Here is a 27498-nt window from a genome sequence, read left to right as displayed (position 1 = left end):
GTAACTTCTATTGATATAGAGGAACAGGCCTTGGCGGACTTGGAAACACTGCTTGCTGAACAGTCTGCGACTGAGGACACAAGGACACCGATGCATCTACACCCCCGGTCACAACATTTCCCCCCCCCAGGTATTTGTCCTAATGTGGATATCTTTTTAAAATTGGTTAAGAAGGATCTTGCTCAAATTCCTGAAAATAGAGGGTTTTATAATCTTACCTCCCAACAGAATAAGGCTATTCAGGAATTACGTAATCTAAAACAAATAGTTATTAAGCCTGCTGATAAGGGGGGAAATGTTGTGATCTGGCCTTGTGTGATGTATGAACGTGAAGCGTTCAAACAACTTCACAACAAGCAGTGTTACAGGAGACTGGACAGCAATCCACTTGACCGATATAAAAGGGAGCTTGATGAGCTTCTACAGAATGCGCACCATGATGGTATTATTACGGGTAGAATGTTGGAGGGGCTGACCACATTGGCACCAGTCATTCCAACATTCTACCTAATACCTAAAATACATAAAGATTTGACTGACCCGCCGGGTCGCCCTATAGTCTCGGGGATTGGAGGCATCAACGAGACCATTTGCCGCTTCGTTGACTTCTATCTCCAACGTTGTGTAGAGACCCTGCCTTCATTCATACAGGACACCACAGATATTCTCACACGTCTTAACAATGTACAATTGGAGCAGGACATGTTTCTTGTGGTATGTGACGTTGAGTCCTTATATACATCGATATTTCATGACCATGGGATCGCGGCATCGAGGTCCTTTTTAGAGATGACAAATTTGGATAATTCTTTGATTTATTTTATTTTGGACCTTCTCAAATTTATTTTGACTCATAATTTCTTTACATTTAAAGACCGATTTTTCCTACAGCTCCAGGGAACAGCGATGGGGGCGACTTGCGCGCCCTCGTACGCCAATCTGTTCCTGGGGCTGTGGGAGAAAGAGGTGGTCTATGAGAGGGGGGACTTCTCTGCCGTGGTCTCATGGTCTAGATATATCAATGATATATTATTCATATGGCAGGGCTCTGAGACATCGTTGGTGACTTTCATGACAGAATTGAACGACAATCCGTTTAATATTAAACTCACCTATAAATATAGTAAAAAGGAGGTGGAGTTTCTTGATGTCCTTATCCAAACGGATAGTAATGGATATCTGACAACAGATGTGTATCGGAAGAGCACGGCGGTAGATGCCCTCCTTCATGCCTCTTCGGCACATCATCCCCAGACGACCAGGGCGATCCCGGTGGGTCAGTTTCTTCGCATGAAACGTATTTGCTCTGATGAGAGCAAATTTCAAAAACAGGCAGGAATCCTTACTAGGCAGTTACAACAGCGTGGGTATAACCACAAAAATATACGTAAGGGTTATAGGAGAGCCATAGGTGCACAAAGAGGACAACTATTAGCAAAAAGGAAAGTACAACATCAATATGATGAACAAATTAGACTAATCACAACGTTTAATTCAAGATGGACCGATGTCTTGGATGTTTTGAAAAGGTATTGGTCTATCTTGAGAACAGATGAAGATTTGAGTAAATTCTTACCTGTAAATCCCTCGGTCACTTGGAGACGCTCCAAAAATCTCAAGGATATGTTGACTCGAAGCCACTACGTGGCACCACAGAGGTCGTATTTTTCCACAAGGGCAGGGCCTGTTTGGGGGTCCTTTAGCTGTGGTAATTGTTCTGCATGTCAATATATAGAAAGGTCATTCACATTTAACAATAGTGATGAAACCAGGACTTATAAAATTACACACCATATTTCTTGTACGACGGATATGGTAATTTATTATGCCTACTGTCCATGTAGATTAATTTACATTGGCATGACAACGAGACAACTTAGGGTCAGGACCCTGGAACATGCCAAGGACATTAAAAATGCAGCCACAGCTCACGACCTTTCAATTTTAAAACCGATCCCCAAACATTTCCGGAGCCATCATAATAGCAATCCAAAAGCACTAAAGGTCAAGGGCATTGATAGGGTACAGTTAGGAATCCGTGGAGGTGACTACAAAAAGGAACTACTTAAAAAGGAGACGAAGTGGATGGTCTGCCTAGATACGGTTGCCCCAAATGGCCTTAATGAGGCATTAAGCTTCAAGTCCTTTTTATAAGGGATAGGCGCGAATTTTAAAATATTTAAAAATGTTTCTGTAGTTTAAAATTTAATATGGTTGTCTGGTTTTAATCATTCTTCTCTAATCTTTTAGTATTGTAGTTTAGACCCATATTTCCGCAACATACATAACTTTGGAACAAATTCTTTGGTGGACATTTTGGAAAAGGTGAATGAAGAAACTCTGGATGATTGGATGGACTGTTACAACTTTCTATGATTGACCAGCGTATCTATTACCTTACTGTAATATTGATTATTACTATTTGTGATGTCTGAACAAAAAGTTTAATGCTGTATTTTTTATGAACGTATAGGGACATCTAGCTCGTTATAGGATTGTATAATTGACAAATATAGTTCCATTCAATGACTATTGCATATGGAGTAGGTATATATATGCTGTCACCATTATGGAAATAGGGTGGCAATAATAGTCATGATATACTTAATATGGAGAGATCACTATATTGTGTGTTCAGGTATGGGGCCTTAGTAACTATGGCTGGGTGAATATCTTATACCCGAATGTTACAGTTGGTAGAATTAGAATGTTCCCAGAACAGCATTCATGTATTATTAGTCCGGCACCAGACTAACGGATAGGTCTTTTTACAGTCTAAAGCAAATTCCAGGATAAATATTAGTACATTCACCTCACCTTCCTCACTCAGCTTGAGCGCGCACCACGCATGCGCTGCTTCGCACTGGGGTGGGGGACGCTCTAGATGGTGACGCGTTGCCATGGTCGCGGTGCGGGTCAGCTGACCGGCGTCGTGAGACGTGGTGACGCGCATCATGAGCGCCGCACTCCTCAGCAGCGACGCAACATGGCGGCGGCGCGCCACACATAGCTGATGGGAATTAAAATCCAATCCACCGTGCATATAATGAACCACACTTATAGCCTATCCACCTCCTGACGAAGCCACAGGCGTGGAGAAACGCGCGTCGAGGTGTAACAGTGCGGGGCAGATTCTCGGACCAACATGACCACAGGTATTTCACATGCACTATCGCCCTTTTGTCCACATTGGTGATAAGGTTAGACTGAAGGCCCAGTGGGCCTTTTAGGCTTTAGGGCTGGTGCAATATAGGTGCAGTATTCATGGCACATTATACTATAGACTACCTCATTATCTAGTTTATCACATGTATCTGAGGTATTGATATTTTATAACCGGTTCAAGATATAACCTATTGAACGCTGCACCCAGGTCTGGCAGATCTGAGGTTCTGCTCCCGTTATTCTCTGTTTCTGCTGACATTTATCCACAGATGGTTTATTCCATCTGAGTTGTACTCTTCTGTGTATAATATTGATTTAATGAACTTCTGTATTGCGGTTATTTTTAACTATTAAATAAATGTATATTGGAAACTACTCCTCCAATTTGTCTCTCTATTGGTGTTTATTATGATGTGGAGGCATTTTAGTTCCTCCCCTCATTTTGGTTTTTGAAATTGGTATATGAGGCGCCCTCTTTTGGAATATTTTTCACTGTGGGATCAGTGACCTGTCAGCAGGCTGCATTATGAATATACTGGGTGGGTCATTTATATGGATACACCTAAATAAAATGGGTGGTGCACCATATTATGGGTGTCAGGTCTGAGCATTCCTACATGAATAGTTTCCTGGAAAGTAGATTGGTCATCGTGGGCCAGTTGAATGGCCACCAAGGACCCCCATAGACTTTTATCTTTTGGGGTCATCTGAAGGCAATTGTCTATGTTGTGAAGATACGAGATGTGCCACATCTGAAACATCGGATACTGGAAGCCTGTGCTAGTATTTCTTCTGTGGTGTTGCTATCAGTGTGTCAAGAGTGGGAGCAGAGGGTTGCATTGACAATCAAACACAATGGGCAGCACTTTGAACACATTTTATAAGTGGTCATAAACTTGTAAATAACTCATGAAAGAATACAATTTTTAAAAACTTAAGTTGGATCCAAAATGGCCAACTTCAAAATATCACCACCCATCTTGAAAAGTTTTCCCCCTCCCATATACTAATGTGCCACAAACAGGAAGTTGATATCACCAACTATTCCCATTTTATTTATGTGTATCCATATAAATGGCCCACCCTGTATAATCAGAGCACCACATGCAAACCCCCCTCCAGACCCACCTTAGGGCACAAGCATATCATTAACAACAAACTGAAAATAAAGATTAAAAAACAACCACAAGATGGATTTCATCATCCAAGGTATCAGTAATCAGTATAACGGTGCCAACCTGACACTGTCTGTAGTTTACTGAGCACAATCCTGCTGACAGGTTCATTTTAAGTGTGACAAATATGCAAAATAATACAAAATCAGGAAGAGGGAAACACTTTTTCACACAACTGTAGGTGTTATTTTACAAGGGGGAATACAATATACAGTAGCAATTGAGAATGGGTTGTCCAAGTAATGAACAACACTTTAATGAAAAAAGCACTGAAGAAAGCATAAGAGGGTTGCTCCACTACTTTTACATTGATGATCTATCCTAATGATATTAGATCGGTAGGTTTCCTGACACTTAGCACCCCAACCGATTAGCTGTTATCAGTGCCAATGGCAGCCGGATATTCGGAGTTGCTATCACTATTACTTTACATATATCACACAATGCTCAGACATGACACGTACGTCACTTATACAATGGACTACACTGAACACTCACTCTGCTAACATCAATGACTCCCAGCAGATCTCACACTGATACTTATCTGCTTTATTCCATAAATGTCTGTGGAGCGGCCCCCAGACGCAGGACGGCGGGGTACTCAGTACCGGGCCTGTCGGTTCTGAGGATGTCACGGTGGCCCGACCCGGTCCATAGTCCTGCTAAGGGGCGCCCAATAAAAGGTGTAGGTGGTGGTGTAGGTCGCAGTAAATAACGAGGACACAGGGTTGCAGTCTCTTTACCTCTTTACTGAAGGCTTCGGCATCTGCAATCCAGAGCACTGCTAACAGGGCTGGCTGAGACCGGCCAGTCCGAAGGCACCTCCAGAGTTCCCTTTACAGGTGGAAATCAGTGTCCTTCCTACCAGCGCCTGGGTTTTGTAGTACCTCCTTGCTGAGCACCACGGGATAGTCCTCACAACTGTCATGTACGTTTCTGTTCTTTCTCTCCGTCCCCCAGATGATATGGATAGGATGCACCCATGTGACGGGGTAGGCCTGGAGTTATTTTATAGGGACCCTAGAGACGCCCCTCTCCCACAATTGCCTCCGTTGTCTTCGTTAGGTGTAAAGGTGAGACAGCCAACCTAGAGTTAACTGCCCGGCCGTAGTTCAAAGTAATGCGTGGAGTCTCTTACTTTCTCGGCTTTCCGGCCGCCGGCTACGCGCCTCAGAAGGATGTTGCTGATCTTGAGGCACGACTCCTACTGGTTCTATCTCCTTTGTGCTGTGATCCCGTTTCTCACTTCTCCACAATATGCTTCGCTTTGTGTCCTTCCTTTCTTAGGAGTCTGCCGCTATAAGGCACAGGCACGGCTCCGTAACGATCTGTCCTTTTCTAGGCCTCTGTCAGGATCCCACCCCTGACAGGTCCTCTCTCGAGCTCTTCCCAGCTACTTACTTACTAACTTCCTATCCAACCCCCAGTTTTACCCAAGTGTGAGGAGTGGCCTAGTAGATAGGACCTTTTGCTCCCCCTGGTGGCCGGAGTGTGAAGTGTAATGTGTGTCTGTGATACCTGCAAGGTGAACTCTTTTAGTGCAATCAGACGTACCATCACTCCCCTTAGTGGCGGAGCGACAGTACTGCAACGACCAGGACTCTGGGGCGCTGCATCTGCTTCTTTACTGATGGAGGGAGTCTTGCAAGCTATGGGCAGCTCATATTGAGACTTTGCCATGCTCCGTAAGCATATAAAGAGTTCTATAGCACCATCTATACCTGTGACTCTTGGATCCACCAATCTTCCAGTAACAGTTATCATTTATTAATGTGAAAGGTGTCAAACTTATAGGTAAAAGAAATGTGTTAATCCCATCATCATCCAGTATGGTTAGGGATAAAGAACAGGTGACATTTTTGGCAAGGAATGCATCTTGACTAGTGATGAGCGAATATACTCGTTACTCGAAATTTCTCGAGCATGTTCGGGGGGTCTCCGAGTATTTGTAAGTGCTCGGAGATTTAGTTTTTGTTGATGCAGCTGAATGATTTACATCTGTTAGCCAGCATAAGTACATGTGGGGGTTGCCTGGTTGCTAGGGAATCCCCACATGTAATCAAGCAGGCTAACAGATGTAAATCATTCAGCTGCGGTGATGAAAACTAAATCTCCGAGCACTAAAAAATGCTCGGAGGACCCCCGAGCGTGCTCGAGAAATCTCGAGTAACGAGTATATTCGCTCATCACTAATCTTGAGCAGTGTATGGAGGCTCATATGTGGTTTCCTTGAATTCAACCGCAAGGCCTCCTGGTGATGTCGTAAATGCTCTGTTGGATGCTACATGTACAAAAATATTCTCCCAAACAAGTAGTGCCATTGAAACAAGTGGTGTACTGATTGGGAAGCATACGATGTTTACATGCTCGGTACGCCTAAAAATTGAAGGCCATGTGAGCCACCATCACGTTCTGATGAATTATTAATCTTGTTATTTTGATTCTTTGTATGTTAAGTAAAACACTTTGAAGTATATAAATGCTAAATACAAGGTATCTTTTCTCCCATTTGATCTCATAAATATGCATGGCTATATTAGTAATTTGCCACATTTATTATCTGTTCTTGTACAGATGGAGGGATTGTTTCATTCCAGCCTAGCACATGAGACAATAAATAGGATTTGGCTATAGTATGTATGGCATGTTCTCTCTTTTGTTAAAATGCGCTATTCAGGAGTGATGCGATATCACTCCTGAAATATGAAATATGGCGGGGGAAAGATCTCTGTAAGGCCGGAGTCACACTTACCGTATGAAAAATCAGTCCGATTCCCTTGGCCAAGAATCGCACCAATGTTCTCCGTATGGTGATCCGTGTGTAATCCATTTGAAATGTGATGATGCGATTTCCTCGCACCTATGTATCCATATGACATTCCTTTGACATACATATGGCTTTACATTTCTCACTTCTTTTCCTCATTGAATTTAATGGCTCAATGGGCTGAAATGAGAAAAATGTGTACGTATTTCTCGCAAGTCACACTGAGGGTCCATGTGGTGTCCGATTTTTTCTCGCACCCACAGACTTGCATTGGCAAGACTCAGGCGATATACGCCTATAATCGTAGCTTGCTGCGATTTCACTCACACGTATAATACGCCTGAGAAAAAAAATGGTGATGGGAGCTGCCCCATAGATTAACACTGGTCCGAGTGCTATGCGATCTTCTCTTGTATAGCACTCGACTGTATTATACGCTAGTGTGACTCTGGCCTTATGGTCAGGGTTTTCCTCTTGCTAACAAAGATGATAATTTTTTTATTTAACAAATGATTTGTTCCGATAATCGTATGTGTGCAAACATAAGACCTTCTGCTACATGTCTAACAAAAGCGGTGTTTGATCATTTACTAATGAAGAAAAAGCAAAAATGTAGCGACCGATGCAAATACTGGTTTAAATTATATGACCTTATTTTTTTAGGCTAGGTTTATTATTACAAGTGTTGTGGCCACAAAATCGGTAAATACAGTGCATACAGTGCAAGAAAATATTACACATAGCAACACATACAATGCTGTGGAAATTTACTCATACCCTGTGAACTTTTCCACATTTTTTTCACTTAAATGTTTATTTGGATTTTATATGATAAACAAAGTAGCAAGTAATTGTGAAGTATAAAGGAAATAATACATTGTTTCTTTAAAATATAATTTTTTCAAGATCCCTGTTGTTATGATTGATGGGGATACCAATAGTAGAGTCTTCAGCGATCAGACATAGAGTTGAAACCAGAAGTTTACATACACTATATAAAAATACACATATGAATGTTTTTCTCAATATCTGACATAAAGTCAGAATAAACCTTTCCCGTTTTAGGTCAATTAGGATTACCATAATTAGTAATATGCTATGAAAGATTGAAAGATGCCAATACAGTAGTACATGGTTTATTCGTCAATGTGTTTCAAAGTATACAAGTTGTGGTTGTCCTGATGAAGAAGTTGTATACTGTACCTTGAAACGCGTTGACGAATAAACCACATACTACTGGATTGGCATCTTCCATTCTTTCAGAGCAGCGCAGAACAACCCATTTGCTCCTTCTTTTCATGAAAGAATAATGACATGGCCACTTCCCAACTGACCTAAACCTTAGGGAGAACTTGTGGGTCCTTCTTAAATGGTAGATTTCCAGTGAGAGAAAATGCTACACCTCTCTGAACAGTGCTGGTTGGCTGTGGTTGGTGGTGCCAAAAAAGTTAATCATCAACAGATTAAGAAACTGACAGACTGTATGGATGGAAGTATTATGTCTATCGTTGAAAAGAAGAATGGCTATATTGGGCACTGATATTTTTTTTTAAATGGATTTTTGTACACTTGAGTTGTTTAGTTATTATTCTCACTTTAACAGATGAAAATAAACTATTGAGATGGGAAAATGTATATTTTCATTTAGTTTCATTACATTTCTTCACAATAGTAGTCCAATAGTTATGTTCAAATAAATATTTTCCTAAGAAATACAAAACTTCACTCTTACTTTCTAAAATATTCAGGTTTATTAGCCTTTGGATTGACCGACAGCTCTGTGGTAGTTTAATAATACCATTATTCATCAAAAATACAAACTATCTAATAATTGTATACAGTGTACTTTTTACATATTTGATAAGGCTATTTAAATGCATGAGGTGTCCTACCTCCATCTTTGTTGTTACTTATTTCGCTTTTATCCAACCATAGACTGTGAATATATTTTCTGTCATTTCATTGCCATACTGAGTGATGCTTTTCAACAATTTCTGCATGCAGATTTTGTCCAGTTGACGCTGTAGACAATAGAGCTGCCAGGAATGTTTCGTGTTTTCATGGGAATACTTTGTTCTACTCAGATTGCTATGTACAGGACTTGTAGCTCTTAGGTTATTTCTGACTATAGCTGACGATAGCACACTTTACCTTAGGTGCCGTCCTTGTAGGCAGTGTATGGACATCCAGTGTTTCCCACTTTACCCCTCTTTTCTGTTCTCACACACTCTCCACACATCCAGCTTTTAGCACTCATCCAAGTTCCTGTATCTTCCTATCTCCAGGTCATCAGGCTTAACTCCTCATCTTACCATCCCTCTGCTCAACCCTGGCAGTGTATGCCCATTCAGATATGCTATTCTGTTCAGGGCAGCTAACAAAAGTCACCATCTTAAAGGGAATCTGTCACATTAATATGGACATATAGGCTATAGACTGCTGAGCACAGTCCTCCCTGAGTGTCTAATATCAGCTGTGTTGCTGAGAAATCATCTTATCACTTCATATAAATGACCTCTTCCAGGCTGAAGGGGGAGTTACCAGTGTGAGGCAAGTAACTAACACAGAACAGGAGAAATTAACTTTGTTTTCTTACAAACATATTTTTTGCTTTTCTCTGAGCTCTGATGCAACAATACTGCACCACTGGCTGCCTGCGAGTTGGAAGCTGAAGCTGAGAGGAACCTGCAGATGTGTTAGTTATAGTCACACACAGCTCTGCAGTGAGATCAGGATAGCAGAGAGCGGCCATTACACATCACACAGGTAACACTGGTAACCATTATAAATCACACTGGTAGCACTGTGTGATTTATAATGGACCAGTGTCAATAAAGTTATAAAGTTATAATTGGACCAGGCCAATTTTTACAATTCTGACCACTGTTAATTTATAAGGTCATAACTCTGGAAAGCTTCAATGTATCCCACTGATTCTAAGAAAGTTTTCTCGAGACATATTGTACTTCATGGTACTGGTAAATTTCTTTGATATGACTTGCATTTATTTGTGAAAAAAATGGAAATTTGAAAAATGTTGCAATTTTCAAATGTTAATTTTAATGCCCTTAAATCAGAGAGTCATATTGCACAAAATAGTTAATAAATAACATTTCTCACGAGTCTGCTTTACATCAGTACAATTTTGGAACCAAAACTTTTTTTGATAGGAAGTTTTAAGGGTTAAAAGTTCAACAGCGATTTTTCATTTTTTCAACAAAATTTACCAAACCATTTTGCTCATATTTGAAGTTACTTTGAGGGGTCTATATGCCAGAAAATACCCAAAAGTGACACCATGCTAAAAACGGCACCCCTCAAGTTGCTCAAAACCACATTTAAGAACTTTATTAACCCTTTGGGTGCTTCACAGGAGCTGAGGAAATGTTGAAGGAAAAAAATTAATATTTAACTTTTTAGTCACAAAAATTATCTTTCAGCCCCGATTTTTTTTATTTTAACAAGGGTAACAGCAGAAAATGGACCACAAAAGTTTGGGGCAATTTCTCCTGAGAACACTGATACTCCATATGTGGGGGAAAATCACTGTTTAGGCGCACGGCAGGGCTCGAAAGGGAAGTAGTAGCTTTTGACTTTTTGAACACAAAATTGACTGGAATTGAGAGCGGATGCCATGTCGAGTTTGATGAGCCCCTGATGTGCCTAAACAGTGGAAAACACCCACAAGTGATTACATTTTGGAAACTAGACCCTTCAAGGAACTTATCTAGCTGTGTGATGAGCACTTTGAACCCCCAGATGCTTCACAGAAGTTTATAACGTAGAGCCGTGAAAATAAAAAAATCACATTTTTTTCCACAAAAATTATCTTTTCACCCCCAATTTTTTATTTTACCAAGGGTAACAGGAGAAATTGGACCCAAAACATTGTTGTGCAATTTGTCCTCAGTATGCTGATACCCCATATGTGGGGGTAAACCACTGTTTGGGTGCATTTTGACTCCATGGGTATTTTCCAGAAGCAAGCAGCAAAGAATGTTGACGAGTGAAAATTGCAAACTGGTGTTGTAGTGAGCAGTACGCTCTAGTGACCAGTACATTGCAGCCAACAGTATGTTATGCTCAACTCATGCTTCTTGAGGCATGCACCTGTAAGTTAGGTGGGCTCTCATCGCTTCAGAAATGCCAAACATGGATGCAATATGTGGTTTAGGTACACTGTGGGGCTCAGAATGGAGGGGAGCATTTGGATTTGGGAGCCAAGAATTTGCTGAATTTCTTTTGGCGGGTGAGGAGCCATTTAGCTTTTCCAGAGCCTTTATGCTACCAGTAATGCGGAAGCCCCCTATATTTCCGTTAACAGATGACGGACCTGAGTGAGGGCTTACTTTTTTTGTGGACTGAGTTGAAGCTTTTTTTGGGAACATTTTACATAATTTTTGGAATCACATTTATCCGGTGACCTACACTGAGCAATTTCTTTGGGGTTTCCATCTAAATCTCCGAGTGACGTGACTCAGATGAAACCCCTGAGGAATCCACTCACTATAATGAGGCAGCAGAGTTACTCTGGACTGCGTCTTGCCTCTGTTCAGCGATGTCCTTCTTTCAGAAGTGCACAAGCACAAAACTGTGGCCGACGGCATTTTCATGCAATCCTAAAAAGACGGACACCACTGCATCACAGGTCAGTTGGCATCCACAATGCCTACATCTGCCTCACTATAGGGAATCTTCTGCCGGGAGTTCCGTCTGAATCACATATTTCAGAGATTTACACGGAAACCCAGTTGCAAGCGCTCAGCACATGATAAATGTGCGCTGAGCCTTACTGTGATCTTTGGGAGGCAGAATGAAAAAATCAACAGCATGTGAAGAGGTGACTTTATTCTTCGGGTCGGTGCGATTACAGCGATACCAGATTTAGGCCTCTTTCACACGTCCGTCTCCAGTACGTGTGGTGACAGTTTTCACACGTACCGGAAACACGTACACACGTAGACCCATTCAAGTGAATGGGTCTGTGCACATGTCAGTTTGTTTCCATTATGGATGTTAGCCGTGTGATACGAATCGGCACCGGGGAAGAAGCCTTACAGTAAGCGCTGTTCCCCGTTGCCGGGTGCTGAACACAGCTCTCATCATTCTCCCCTGCTCTTTGGGTGATCAGCACAAGCAGGGGAGAATGATGAAAGTTATATTTAAGTGATAAAAGAGAAAACAGGCAGAGGATGATGGGACTATCACTCCCATCAGCCTATCCCTGCTGCCGCTAATAACAGTGACAGCAGGAGTGGCTGATGGGGGTATTCATCAGCTGCTACCAGCGCTATAAATAAATAAATTAAGAAAAACGGCGTGGGTTCCCTTGTATATTCTTTAACCAGCCAGACAAAACTCACAGCTGGGGGCTGCAATCCTTAGCTGTCGGCTTCAGCAAGGTTGGTTATCAAGAATAGAGGGGTCCCCACGCTGTTTTTTAAAATTATTTAAATAAATAATTTTCAAAAATGTCATGTAGTTCCCCCGATTTTTGACAACCAATTGTCACACTGTGCTACGGAGGGTTAAACTGAGTAAACAAATTCCTCTAGATGGCAGCAGAGATGAGAGAGAGCAGAATATCCAGCAAACAAGCAGACCAGCAGTAACACAGTGAAACAACCACTGGGTGGCAACAAAATAGTCAGCCAAACAGAAACCAGAGAATAGCGTAGTACAAAGGGGAAATCCAAAACACTGTGTCAGGAGAGAGCAATAGGTCAGTATCGGTCAGTAGCAGAGGTATCAGAAGGGAGAGACAAATGAAGTCAAGGACGAGCCAAAGTCAAATATTGGGGTATCCAAACACATGGAGAGATAAGGAGCAGAGGCGGGCAGAAGGAAGGAAAACAGACATGGGTCGGGTCAGAAAGCAGGACAAATCAGGAACTAACCAGAGCCAGCTACACACACCAAAGGCAAGCAATATAACTGGCACTGCACACAGGTAGCAGCACAGATATATAGTGGACCTGACACAGGAACGAGGCAGGGAAAATTAACCCCTGACATGATTAGTCCGGGAAAGGAGAGATAAAACAAAACCCGGCCTGGATCATGACACCAGCCTTGCTAAAGCTCACAGCTAGGGGATGGTATTCTCAGGCTGCAGCCTAAAAATAGCAGCCCACAGCCACCCAGAAAAGGCACATCTATTAGATGCGCCAATTATGGCTACACCAGGGGACCGTGCCCGAGATGGTTACCCCTCAACACCAAGGGACCGTACCCGAGATGATTACCCCTCCACACCAGGGGGCTATACCTGAGATGGTTACCCCTCTACACTAGAGGGCTATACCCGACATGGTTACCCCTCCACACCAGGGGACTATGTCAAAGATGGCTACCTCTCCAATCCAGGGAACCTTACCCAAGATGGTTACCCCTCTACACCATTGGGCCTTATTTTGGTGGTGGGTTTTCCAGAGATTTGCCACTTGTCAAATCGAAAAAGTTTTGTGAGCCTTAGCAACAGACTTTTTGAGGACAATTTGCAGTCAGATTGCGTAATTGGGCTGCAGACTTTAAATGATTGCATCAAGCATTATAAATACGGTTCAAACTGTTTGTAACATAGTTTCTACTGGCTTTATAACAATCTGTACTAACATAATTTATTAAGAGGTTGTATACTGTACACAATGTTCCCTGCATAATGTATTTGGTTGGCTGATGGAGTACTGAAGACACCAGGAGACCTTTCAAAATCCAAAGTAAAGAAACAAATTCTTGATAAATCGTATGTTACATGCTTGATAAAAAAAAATATTCATTCACTCCTTCATGAAATCATCAACAGGGTCTGTGACTGCTGTCTGGCCTCAAATTGTCCTGAACCTTAAAAAGGATCTATCAACTGATTTCACAATACAAACGATCATCATTATCAAATAGATCTGTGAGACCTGGAAATGTTGGTATACTTTATTTGAAAATTCATGTTAGAATGGCTGTAGAATCCTAATATTAAAATAAGCATTTTATGAGTTCAGGAAAAGAGAGAGCTCCAAATGTATTCACTCTCAGCCCACCCTGCCTGACTGACAGCTGCGGCTTGTACTGAGCAGTGTGAGATCTCAGCAACACGAGGGACACGATGGAGCTATCAGACTTGTGCGCTGGAGACTGAGTTCAATCTTTTAAAAGCAATACACAGCCATACTGAATTAGATTTTTAAAGTAAGTACATAGGCCTCATCAGATCTAAGTGATCTATTTAATAATGTATGCCGTTTGTAGTGTAAAATTTGAGAATTTAATATTACCTGTTTGTTTACTACAGACATAACGTATCCTCTTCCAACTTCGTGTGTAAAGCTACAGATCGCTAAGCAGTGGACTGACTCATTAGAGACATCTAGTGTTTCTCTCTGGCATAAATTAATATTAAAATGAAGAAAACAGCATCATATAATATCATGCTGGTAATACAAAACAGAAACAATATACAAATATAACAAATTTATATAAATCTACAATTTTGTCTCCATGCTCTGGGCTACTGTCCCCCAACATAAGGCTAAGTGGCTATATATAGCTCTCAGGGCTCCTTAGATGATATTCTACCTATTGGTAGTTATCGATAACAATGTGAACCAATGAAACCAGTGATGCCATAGCAGTATTGTCAAAACCATATAACGTGCATTTTGCACTAGGTTTTAACCTTAAAGAGTAACCGTCATTTTAATTTTTGCTTCATAAATCAATATTACACGTAAAGATAAGTAACTTTGCAATATATCATATCAGAGAAATTTGCTTCTTTCTCTGACAAAATTGATCAGCCATTATCAAAATCTGTATTTATGAAGACAGATGTTCCCATTACTGAGATAGGAGATGGAAGTTACTACTGATACAATTCTATGTAGATGGGAGGAGGGAGGAGCTAGAGACAGAGCTCCTCTCTCCTCCTCCCATCTACATAGAATTGTCTCCAAGGCAACTTCCAGCTCCTATCTCCGTGATGGGAACTCACGGGGGGAGCGCGGTCGATCGCGGCCGGGTGTCAGCTGACTATCGCAGCTGACATCCGGCATTATGTGCCAAAAGCGGTCACGGACCGCTCCTGCCACATTAACCCCCGGCACACTGTGATCAAACATGATCGCAGTGTTCCAGCAGTATAGGGAAGCATCGCGCAGGGAGGGGGCTCCCTGTGTGCTTCCCTGAGACCCCTGGAGCAACGCGATGTGATCGTGTTGCTCCGAGGTCTCTTACCTCCTCCTCCCTGCAGCAGGCCCGGATCCAAAATGGCCACGGGGCTGCATCCGGGTCCTGCAGGGAGGTGGCTTACCAAGGTGGTAAGCCTGCAGCGCTGTAAGTCAGATCGCTGATCAGACAGAGTGCTGTGCAAACTGTCAGATCAGCGATCTGTGATGTCCCCCCCTGGGACAAAGTAATAAAGTTAAAAAAAAAAATTCCATGTGTAAAAAAAAAATAAATTCCTAAATAAAGAAAAAAATATATATTATTCCCATCAATACATTTCTTTTTCTAAATAAAAAAAAAAACAATAAAAGTACACATATTTAGTATCGCTGCGTCCGTAATGACCCGACCTATAAAACTGTCCCACTAGTTAACCCCTTCAGTGAACATCGTAAAAAAAAAAAAAAAAACGAGGTAAAAAACAACGCTTTATTATCATACTGCCGAACAAAAAGTGGAATAACACGCAATCAAAAAGATGGATATAAATAACCATGGTACCGCTGAAAATGTCATCTTGTCCTGCAAAAAATGAGCTGCCATACAGCATAATGAGCAAAAAAATAAAAAAGTTATAGTCCTCAGAATAAAGCGATGCCAAAATAATTATTTTTTCTATAAAATAGTTTTTATCGTATAAAAGCGCCAAAACATAAAAAAATGATATAAATGAGGTATCGCTGTAATCGTACTGACGCAAAGAATAAAACTGCTTTATCAATTTTACCAAACATGGAATGGTATAAACGACCCCCAAAAATAAATTCATGAATAGCTGGTTTTTGGTCATTCTGCCTCACAAAAATCAGAATAAAAAGCGATCAAAAAATGTCACGTGCCCGAAAATTTTACCGATTAAAAACGTCAACTCGTCCCGCAAAAAATAAGACCTCACATGACTCTGTGGACCAAAATATGGAAAAATTATAGGTCTCAAAATGTGGAGATGCAAAAACTTTTTTTGCTATAAAAAGCGTCTTTTAGTGTGTGACAGCTGCCAATCATAAAAATCAGTAATAAAAAATGCTATAAAACTAAATCAAACCCCCCTTCATCACCCCCTTAGTTAGGGAAAAATAATAAAATTTAAAAAATGTACTTATTTCCATTTTCCCGTTAGGGCTAGGGTTAGGGCTAGGGTTAGGGTTAGGGCTAGGATTAGGGTTAGGGCTAGGGTTAGGGCTAGGGTTAGTGCTAGGGTTAGGGTTAGGGCTAGGGTTTGGGTTAGGGTTGGGGCTAAAGTTAGGGTTAGGGTTGGGGCTAAAGTTAGGGTTAGGGTTGGGGCTAAAATTAGGGTTAGGGTTGGGGCTAAAGATAGGGTTAGGGTTTGGATTACATTTACGGTTGGGATTAGGGTTGGGATTAAAGTTTGGGGTGTGTCAGGGTTAGGGGTGTGGTTAGGGTTACCGTTGGGATTAGGGTTAGGGGCGTGTTTGGATTAGGGTTTCAGTTAGAATTGGGGAGTTTCCACTGTTTAGGCACATCAGGGGCTCTCCAAACGCGACATGGCGCCCGATCTCAATTCCAGCCAATTCTGCGTTGAAAAAGTAAAACAGTGCTCCTTCCCTTCCGAGCTCTCCCGTGCGCCCAAACAGGGGTTTACCCCAACATATGGGGTATCAGCATACTCGGGACAAATTGGACAACAACTTTTGGGGTCCAAGTTCTCTTGTTACCCTTGGGAAAATAAAAATTTGGGGGGCTAAAAATCATTTTTGTGGGGAAAAAAAGATATTTTATTTTCATGGCTCTGCGTTGTAAACTGTAGTGAAACACTTGGGGGTTCAAAGTTCTCACAACACATCTAGATAAGTTCCTTGGGAGGTCTAGTGTTTCCAATATGGGGTCACTTATGGGGGTTTCTACTGTTTGGGTACATCAGGGGCTCTGCAAATACAACGTGACGCCTGCAGACCAATCCATCTAAGTCTGCATTCCAAATGGCGCTCCTTCTCTTCCGAGCTGTGCCATGCGCCCAAACAGTGGTTCCCCCCCACATATGGGGTATCAGCGTACTCAGGACAAATTGAAAAACAACTTTTGGGGTCCAATTTCTCCTGTTACCCTTGGGAAAATACAAAACTGGTGGCTAAAAAAATCATTTTTGTGGAAAAAAATTATTTTTTATTTTCACGGCTCTGCGTTATAAACTGTAGTGAAACACTTGGGCGTTCAAAGTTCTCACAACACATCTAGATAAGTTCCTTGAGAGGTCTAATTTCCAATATGGGGTTACTTGTGGGGGGTTTCTACTGTTTGGGTACATCAGGGGCTCTGCAAATGCAACGTGACGCCTGCAGACCAATCCATCTAAGTCTGCATTCCAAATGGCGCTCCTTCCCTTCCGAGCTCTGTCATGCGCCCAAACGGTGGTTCCCCCCACATATGGGGTATCAGTGTACTCACGACAAATTGGACAACAACTTTTGGGGTCCAATTTCAACTGTTACCCTTGGGAAAATACAAAACTGAGGGCTAAAAAATAATTTTTGTGGAAATTTCTTTTTTTTTTTTCACGGCTCTGCGTTATAAACTGTAGTGAAACACTTGGGGGTTCAAAGTTCTCACAACACATCTAGATAAGTTCCTTGGGAGGTCTAGTTTCCAATATGTGGTCACTTATGGGGGTTTCTACTGTTTGGGTACATCAGGGGCTCTGCAAATGCAACGTGACGCCTGCAGACCAATCCATCTAAGTCTGCATTCCAAATGGCGCTCCTTCCCTTCCGAGCTCTGCCATGCGCCCAAACGGTGGTTCCCCCCACATATGGGGTATCAGCGTACTCAGGACAAATTGGACAACAACTTTTGGGGTCCAATTTATCCTGTTACCCTTGTGAAAATACCAAACTGGGGGCTAAAAAATCATTTTTGTGAAAAAAAAAAGGAATTTTTATTTTCACGGCTCTGCGTTATAAACTGTAGTGAAACACTTAGGGGTTCAAAGCTCTCAAAACACATCTAGATAAGTTCCTTAGGGGGTCTACTTTCCAAAATGGTGTCACTTGTTGGGGTTTTAATGTGTAGGCACATCAGGGGCTCTCCAAACGTGACATGGTGTCCTATCTCAATTCCAGTCAATTTTGCATTGAAAACTCAAACAGCGCTCCTTCCCTTCCGAGCTCTTCCATGCGCCCAAACAGTCGTTTACCCCCACATATTGGGTATCAGCGTACTCAGGACAAATTGCACAACTTTTGGGGTCCAATTTCTTCTCTTACCCTTGGGAAAATAAAAAATTGGGGGCGAAAAGATCATTTTTGTGAAAACATTTGATTTTTTATTTTTACGGCTCTGCATTATAAACTTCTGTGAAGCACTTCTTGAGTCAAAGGGCTCACCACACATCTAGATAAGTTCCTTAAGGGGTCTACTTTCCAAAATGGTGTCACTTGTGGGGGGTTTCAATGTTTAGGCACATCAGGGGCTCTCCAAACGCAACATGGCGTCCCATCTCAATTCCAGTCAATTTTGCATTGAAAAGTCAAATGGCGCTCCTTCCCTTCCGAGCTCTACCATGCGCCCAAAAGTGGTTTACACCCACATATAGGGTATCAGCGTACTCAGGACAAATTGAACAACAACTTTTGGGGTCCAATTTCTTCTCTTACCCTTGGAAAAATAAAAAATTGGGGGTGAAAATATCATTTTTGTGAAAAAATATGATTTTTTATTTTTACGGCTCTGCATTATAAACTTCTGTGAAGCACTTGGTGGGTCAAAGTGCTCACCACACATCTAGATAAGTTCCTTAGGGGGTCTACTTTCCAAATGGTGTCACTTGTGGGGGGGTTTCAATGTTTAGGCACATCAGGGGCTCTTCAAACGCAACATGGCGTCCCATGTCAATTCCAGTCAATTCTGCATTGAAAAGTCAAACGGCACTCCTTCTCTTCCGAGCTCTGCCATGCGCCCAAACAGTGGTTTACACCCACATATGGGGTATCAGCGTACTCAGGACAAATTGTACAACAACTTTGGGGTCCATTTTCTCCTGTTACCCTTGGTAAAATAAAACAAATTGGAGCTGAAATAAATTTTGTGTGAAAAAAAGTTAAATGTTCATTTTTATTTAAACATTCCAAAAATTCCTGTGAAACACCTGAAGGGTTAATAAACTTCTTGAATGTGGTTTTGAATACCTTGAGGGGTGCAGTTTTTAGAATGGTGTCACATTTGGGTATTTTCTATCATATAGACCCCTCAAAATGACTTCAAATGAGATGTGGTCCCTAAAAAAAATGGTGGTGTAAAAATGAGAAATTGCTGGTCAACGTTTAACCCTTATAACTCCCTAACAAAAAAAATTTTGGTTCCAAAATTGTTCTGATGTAAAGTAGACATGTGGGAAATGTTACTTATTAAGTATTTTGTGTGACATATCTCTGTGATTTAAGGGCATAAAAATTCAAAGTTGGAAAATTACGAAATTTTCAAAATTTTCGCCAAATTTCTGTTTTTGTCACAAATAAATGCAAGTTATATCAAAGAAATTTTACCAGTATCATGAAGTACAATATGTCAGAATCGCCAAGATCCATTGAAGCATTCCAGAGTTATAACCTCATAAAGAGTCAGAATTGTAAAAATTGGCCCGGTCATTAACGTGCAAACCACCCTCGGGGCTTAAGGGGTTAAGGACTCAGTTTGTGGGTCAGACTCCCTAACTCAACTAATTTTTTTTTATTATAATTTTTAAAAAATTTGCTAGAGAAGGACCATGAATTCTGCAAAAATTGAATTTTTTAATCCACAAATGCTACTCCAGTCAGGTGCAGCAAAGGTGCACGCCATTGAGAAGATGTGACAAATTCATCAGGAGGCGTGCTACTCTTCATGAGTTTGTCATCTTGTACTACAGTGAGCCTTTTATTAAGACTGGTGTGGTAGATCGACTCACTTGGCTAGGCCCAGAGGTAGAAACGGAACACTGTTCTCTGGTTTATTAAGTGCTGCATAAACCAAGCTGGAAAAGTAAACACAGTCCCCTGGGCAAAACAAAACACAGTCCTTCTCCACACAGACACAAATACTTCTCTGGAGTATTCCTCTCCAGACAATGAACAACTACTTCCTCTAGAGGCCAGCTACTTAAGCCCCAGACCACACCCTAGAGTGGAGATAAGGTTGACAACTTCTCACCCACTCTATGGTTGTCCACTAAAAACCCAGTCCGTTATTTAAATTGGCTTCTACCTCCTTGCAACACTTAGCATGCTGCAGGAACAACTTCTGGGTTTCTAGATGACTCAAGCCATGAGCCTCAGCAAAACATATCTCCCATCCAGCTACTTGCCAGTGACTTTGTCACACTGGCATCTGAATCACCAGTCTTAATGAATTGGCCCGTGACTGTTATTAAACTACAATAAAGAAATGGTTCCTGTGATATCTCATCCCATTCCCAAATGAGTAACATTAACACAGTTGGTGCTAGAAGTGGGGGAAAGATCCCCAGGAATCAAGTGTGACAGCTGTGGACAAACTACATGTCCTGGTTGAAGGTGGCTATAACGATAGAAGAGCGGTTGGACAAAACGGAGGATCTGATCAAGCACCTGTTCCAAGTCCAGCAACAGCAGCAAGCCCAGCAACAACAACTAGTACAACAGGAAACAATCTGTTGATGTAGTAGCTCCAGCAGCAGCCGCAGCGGCAGAAACATAAGTTGCTTACGTAGCAGATGGAGCTCTTCACAGATGCAGTTAGTGACACAGCGGCAGCTCTGACTCCAAGGTCAACTGATGATTTTTCCACTAGGAAGGCAGTTAGGGGAGCCTCGCAGAAAATGACCCTGGATGACGACATAGAGGCCTTTTTTAACTATTTTTGAAAGGATGACCCGGAGAAACTCCTGCCAGAGCAATGGACAGAAGTGCTTACGCCATTTTGAAGGGGTGTGCCCCAGAAGGCCTACTATAATTTAGGCTTACAATATGTCAAAGAATCTGCAATACTGGAAACTGAAATTTTGGCTCGCTTGGGGGTAGCAATGACAGTCAGGGCACAACAGGTCGTAACGCACATATAACCCCTTAAAAATTAACTTTTATTGTTAATACAATATAAAACCCCGACCCAAAAATAGAGAAAAAATAGTCACAAAAATGTAAAATAACCTATTAAGGTCCTAGATACAGCTACTGCTCAAACCTGCCTGTCTGTGGAGGTTGGCACCCTAAGAGACGATTTTTTGGCGCCCCCACTCAACGCAGATTGTCCCTATCTCCCCTGCACTGTCCCTCTCAGTGCAGGTAGGAAAACAATATAGGGAAAGTGCAGTAGTGAAAAACTAAATTATGTAATATAAACCATAATCGGGACCTAAATAGGTACCTCCATATAATAGAATTCTTTGGCACAACGCACACAAAATTAGCAAATAGTGCCCCTTACACTAATGTTGTCCTCCAATGGCAACTAGGATAGCGCTCAGATCTATATAATTTAATTTATTGCCAAAAAGAAGTCAATGATCTAGTGGCAACAATAAATATATCATTAACTCCACCATTGGAGTCCCTAATGGGTCAATAAGATGATTACGTCCTCATTTTAACAATAGTTAATAACCGTTCAACTTAAATACCCCCATTCACATATCTAGCAGTATATTAAGGCTATATGATATGATATGATTATTAACTATTGTTAAAATGAGGACGTAATCATCTTATTGACCCATTAGGGACTCCGTACGATAGGGGGCGTGACTTATTTTGGCACGCAGCTTGTTATGGGCTATTTAAGCTCATACTGTCACGGCCGGCTTATGCCCTATATCCAGGCGGCATGCTGCATCAATATACCATCGCTTCCTCCTGATGAACCGTGAGAGCGGGGAAACGCGTTGAGGAGACACGGCACACGCTAAGTTAACCCTTATTTTTTCTAATGGCCGCTTTTTCATGCTTTACCGGATTAGGGGTACTATATGATTGGTTATGTGCCCAATGGTGGAGTTAATGATATATTTATTGTTGCCACTAGATCATTGACTTCTTTTTGGCAATAAATTAAATTATATAGGTCTGAGCGCTATCCTAGTTGCCATTGGAGGACAACATTAGTGTAAGGGGCACTATTTGCTAATTTTGTGTGCGTTGTGCCAAAGAATTCTATTATATGGAGGTACCTATTTAGGTCCCGATTATGGTTTATATTACATAATTTAGTTTTTCACTACTGCACTTTCCCTATATTGTTTTCCTACCTGCACTGAGAGGGACAGTGCAGGGGAGATAGGGGCAGTCTGCGTTGAGTGGGGGCGCCAAAAAATCGTCTCTTAGGGTGCCAACCTCCACAGACAGGCAGGTTTGAGCAGTAGCTGTATCTAGGACCTTAATAGGTTATTTTACATTTTTGTGACTATTTTTTCTCTATTTTTGGGTCGGGGTTTTATATTGTATTAACAATAAAAGTTAATTTTTAAGGGGTTATATGTGTGTCACATTCATGATTTTCCCCAACAACATTTAGTTTTTGCTTAGCCACAACAGGTCGTATCACTGTGACAAACCCCCTTTCTCCCAAATGTTTGATCTACTACACCTGGTCCAAAAATGGTTGCAGCCAGAATGTGGGACACCACGGTATTCCCGCTGTCCCCTGACTGCTGAGCCTTAACATGGCTCTCACCCGGTCTCCCACGGGGTGACGTCGCTGCGCTCCTGGTGGGGGCCGGGCTTTCTAGTGGGGCGGGGCCCCATTCAAAAGAGGCGGGCGCGCTTTACAGGCTGTTTCCGGATCCCCTCACTTGGACCCGGACCTGTCTTGGGGCTGCCGGTAATATGGACCCGCTCCAGGAAGCGGTGAGGGAGAAGATCAGCAGGGAGGGTAGCGATTGGCTAGCGGCGCTATTGGCCGCGAGCGGCTCCCTCCCTGCAGCGAGCCAGGCGTTGCAGTCGGGCGGGCGGCATTCTGGCAGAACCTCCCGGCCGCCGACACGTCTGAGCCCGCCATTAATTTCAAAAAGGAGCACGCGCGGCTCAAGCGCGCGCGCATCCTCACATGTGGGGAATAGCGCGGCGGGGACGGTCAGGCAGGCACAGGAAGGGGGAATTCAGAGAAGTACCGGCTCCGCTCCTACGGCCATACTAATCCCTTGGGGAGGAAGCACTCAGCTGCAGCCTTTAATCACCCCAGCTGCACAGGAATCACTGGCGGTCGCTAGCATGGGAGGAGTTCAGGGTTCAGCGGCTTCAGCGTCGTCACAGGAGAATGAAGAAAGGGGGGAGTCCCAGGAATTGTTTTCCCCCACCCCACAACCTTCGGGGGGTGATGGTAATTATACTGGGAGGGGGCGGGAGTCGGGGTCAGCGGCCCTACAGCAAGTGCATTCTGCACCCATAATGGGACAGCAGCCGGGGGTTGGGCACACAGGGGTTAGAATTGAGTCCCCTTTCCCTTCATTCCCTGTAATTTTTTCAACACCCCATCAATCAGCCACTGGGGGTCAAATAGCCCAGCCGCAGTTAGCATCTGTTATGGGAGAACATCAGAACGCCTCAGCAGGCTTATCGCTGATGGCAACCGATGTTGGACCCCCTGTACAGGGTGCTGGCACCTCGGCTCTGGTTAGTCAGAGCGCGAGCAACCGCTCCGCGTGCAGCATCTCCTCGTCTTCGTCGTCCGGGCACGGCCGCCGCCGCCGGAAAAGGCGTAGGGGACGGTACGGTAGCAGGGGACACTCCCACAGGTCCCGATCCAGCCATCACAGCAGGCGGTCCAGAGCATCTAGATGGCGCTCTCCTTCCTCCTCGGACAGTTCATCCAGCCGGTCCCGTCATCACGGTGCATCGCAGCACAGGTCCACTTCACGGATCGAACGGGGAGGTGCTACCTCCCACGTACCTCAGGATCAGAGTCGCTCAGAACCCAGTACACAACCCGGTGAGTACGCCTTTACTGGTGCTTGGGGCGGCGATAAGGGGAGCACGGGTAATGTAGCAGGCGCGGCTCCTTTTAGCGCGAGCTGCGGCAGGATTTTTGTAAATCCCAGGCTGTTGCAACCCGTCGCGCACCCAAAGCCAATCCCTCCCACCCGCCCTGATATTTACAAGGATGGTCTGTTTTGCGGTGTCCCACCACTGGGGTCACACCTAGATATTGGCGTAAAGGAGCAAATTTGGGGTAACGAGTTCATAGACATTTGGTCCCTCGTATCCACAGAGCAACACTCGGTGGATAAGGATAGACGAGCAGGTGAGAGAGTTTACGACAGAAAACCGAAGGTAGCCAAAACTATCAACAATTGGCTGCAGGCTTTCGCAGTGCTAGGATGCGTGATGGGGGAGAAGCACCCGGAACGATGTTCCGAGCTTTTCATTTATATGGACAGCATTTACAGTTCATATAAATCCCATGGCGGTTCTGCCTGGTGGAAATATGACGAGGATTTCCACCGCAGGCTCGCCGTCAATCCACATTTGGGGTGGAGGGTTAAAGCCACCGACTCATGGTTGAGATTGATGATGGCTCAGAAGACCCTGCAGCCCTTTCCCGGGTCGCCCGCCGGTCCGGTCAACAATGCAGGGTCGGCAGTCGTACGTAGACCAGGCACTTGTTGGCTCTTCAACGAGGGCCACTGCAAATTCTACGGCTTGTGCAAGTACAAGCACGAATGCTCTGCCTGCGGGGGACCCCACTCTGCATCAAAATGCTCCAGACCCCCTCAAAAAACCAACAGCAATAAGTTATCCGCGGGGAGTGAGCCACCTGACACCGGTGAGCGTAAAAAGCATGGAACCATGGTTGTCCAGATACCCCAATAAACCGGCTGCAGCGCAGCTAATGTTTGGTTTTTCTTTCGGTTTTTTCATTCCTTTCATTTTTTCAAGAAAACCCCAGTTGGCCAACAATATAAAATCGGCCAGGAATTTCCCAGCAATTTTACAGGAAAAATTGGATAAGGAGATTCGAGCAGGCCGCTTCCAAGGCCCTTTTGAGGCCCCCCCCTTTTCTAACTTACGGGTTTCCCCTTTGGGCATTGTCCCTAAGAAGGAGCCGGGTAAGTACCGGCTTATCCACCATCTGTCCTACCCAAAAGGCAGATCGGTAAATGACGGCATCCCCAACGATGACACCGCGGTTACGTACATACCTTTCGACAGAGCCGTCGAAATGGTCAGAAAAGCAGGACCAGGCGCCGTCATGGCCAAATCAGATATTGAGTCTGCATTCCGTCTGCTTCCGGTTCATCCGGATTGCTACCACCTGTTAGGAGCCATGTTCGAGGACAAATACTACTTCGATACATGCCTGCCTATGGGATGCTCAATTTCTTGCCATTATTTCGAAATGTTTAGTACATTTCTGGAATGGGTAGCTCGCAAGGTTACGCGTTTGCCGTCGATTACGCACTACCTCGATGACTTTTTGCTGGTAGGTCCGGCTAATTCAGAAGCGTGTCATCATGCCCTGGTTCAATTTAAGGATGTCATGTCCCGTTTCGGAGTTCCTTTGTCTCCGGAAAAAACTATTGGTCCCGTCTCTGTTATCACGTTCCTGGGGATCGAAATTGACTCGGTTGCCATGGAATTTAGGTTGCCCCAAGACAAGATCTCAAAATTGCTAGACCTAATTGCGGGGTGTTTAGCGGTCGGTAAGGTTACCCTGGTCCAAATGCAATCCCTCCTTGGTTCCCTGAATTTCGCCTGCAAGGTTATGCCAATGGGCAGAATCTTCTCTCGCAGGTTAATCTTGGCCACGAAAGGTGTGAAGCAACCGCACCATAGGATCAGAGTCACAGCGCAGTTGCGCAGCGATTTGATCATATGGCAGCGTTTTCTTTTTTCCTACAACGGCAAAACGTGTTTTCAGGAAGACGAATGTGACAGTGACATCTTGGGGCTCAGGTTTGGCCCAGTGGACACGGTGGGTTTCAGCGTCAGGTTCAGGGATCAGACGTGCTCGGACACATGGCCCGAGTCGTGGGTGGCCAGAGCCTGGACCCAGAACTCAGTATTACTGGAACTACTTCCCTTGGCGGCTGCCATGGAACTTTGGGGCCAGTTCTTGCGCAACAAGCGTGTCCGCTTGCAGCTGAAATCGGACAAGGCCATACATGCCCTTAATTTCCTTTCATCTTCATCGTTACCAGTCATAAAGGTCATCGCGTTCACGGTTTTAAAATGCTTGGAGAACAACACATGGTTAAAGGCGAACGCCCATAACATTAAAAATGGCTGCGTTACGGATGTTAAACTTCATTCTGATTCACAGGTGCGATATGGTCGGCAGCCGTGGGTACAGCAGCAAATCCTGGGATGCCCGCATTCGGTCTGGGATGTCCTGGAGAGCTGATTCCTCTGTTAAGGTCTTCCATCGCTCCTTCCACCTGGAGAGCATACGGTAAGGCATGGGATGAGTGGTGCATGGTAGCAGCCGAAAAACCGTTAGGTAGCTCCGATTGCTTGAGACTTCAGGTTACATTGGCTTTTCTAGCGCGTTTGCAGGCTTCTGGGGTTTCGGGAGCAGCGGCTCGCAACCGTATATCGGGGGTGGCTTTTCATTTTAAACTGCGCGGTTGGCCTGATACTACCAAACATTTTTTGATTGCGCAGGTTTTAAAAGGCTGGCGTCGCGCCAGCGCGCGCTGTGACCAAAGGAGACCCATTTCTTTCACTCTCCTGTCCAATTTGGTCAGGGTCTCGGGCTCCGTTTGCGACTCTGCTTATGAGGCTACGTTGATTTCAGCGGCTTTCAGCCTGGCATTTTTCAGGGCGATGCGGGTTAGCGAGATTCTCCCCTCGTCCCGCTGCAGGGCAGGCGGCCTGCAGTTGGAAGACTTAGTGATCTGTGACGATGGGCTGCGGGTGAGAGTGCGCAGATCCAAAACCGACCAGGAAGGCAGGGGCATCTGGTTCCCCCTTTTTGCCATCAAGGGACCGACTTGCCCATTAGCATTGATAAAAAGCTACATGCAAATCAGGGGCAATGGGCCGCAATTTTTTATCCATGAGAACGGCTCTCCTCTTTTTTCGTGCCAGTTCCTAGCGATCCTTAGACAGGCATTGGCGTTCCTAGGTTTACCCGCGACGGATTTTGGTACTCATTCATTTAGGATCGGCGCGGCAACCAAAGCCTCCAGGGCGGGTCTTTTTGAATCGGAGATCCAGAGGGTGGGCAGATGGAGATCCCGTTGTTTTACCAGATATATCAGGCCTGAAT

At 43.7% G+C, this 27498-nt stretch overlaps 1 protein-coding gene across 3 annotated transcripts in view; it reads right to left on the bottom strand.

The window, feature by feature from the left end:
• The window catches only part of LOC143759897 (uncharacterized), a 200576-nt gene that overhangs the window by 149779 nt on the left and 23299 nt on the right, over window positions 1-27498 (bottom strand). For 2 of the 3 annotated variants that reach the window (XR_013212246.1, XM_077248988.1), the window contains exon 4: window positions 1577-1717. The exons of the other annotated variant lie outside the window; for it this stretch is intronic. Coding sequence is in view for 1 of the 2 variants with exons in the window: in XM_077248988.1 (XP_077105103.1) it covers window positions 1577-1717 (141 nt within the window). In the remaining variant the exon portion in view is untranslated. The remainder of the gene's footprint in view (window positions 1-1576; window positions 1718-27498) is intronic. 3 annotated transcript variants of the gene reach the window in all.

The sequence above is a fragment of the Ranitomeya variabilis genome, chromosome 1 (assembly GCF_051348905.1).
Source record: "Ranitomeya variabilis isolate aRanVar5 chromosome 1, aRanVar5.hap1, whole genome shotgun sequence".
Taxonomy (NCBI): domain Eukaryota; kingdom Metazoa; phylum Chordata; class Amphibia; order Anura; family Dendrobatidae; genus Ranitomeya; species Ranitomeya variabilis.
Note: the sequence above shows the minus strand (reverse complement) of the source record. Positions and strands in the feature narration are given on the sequence as shown.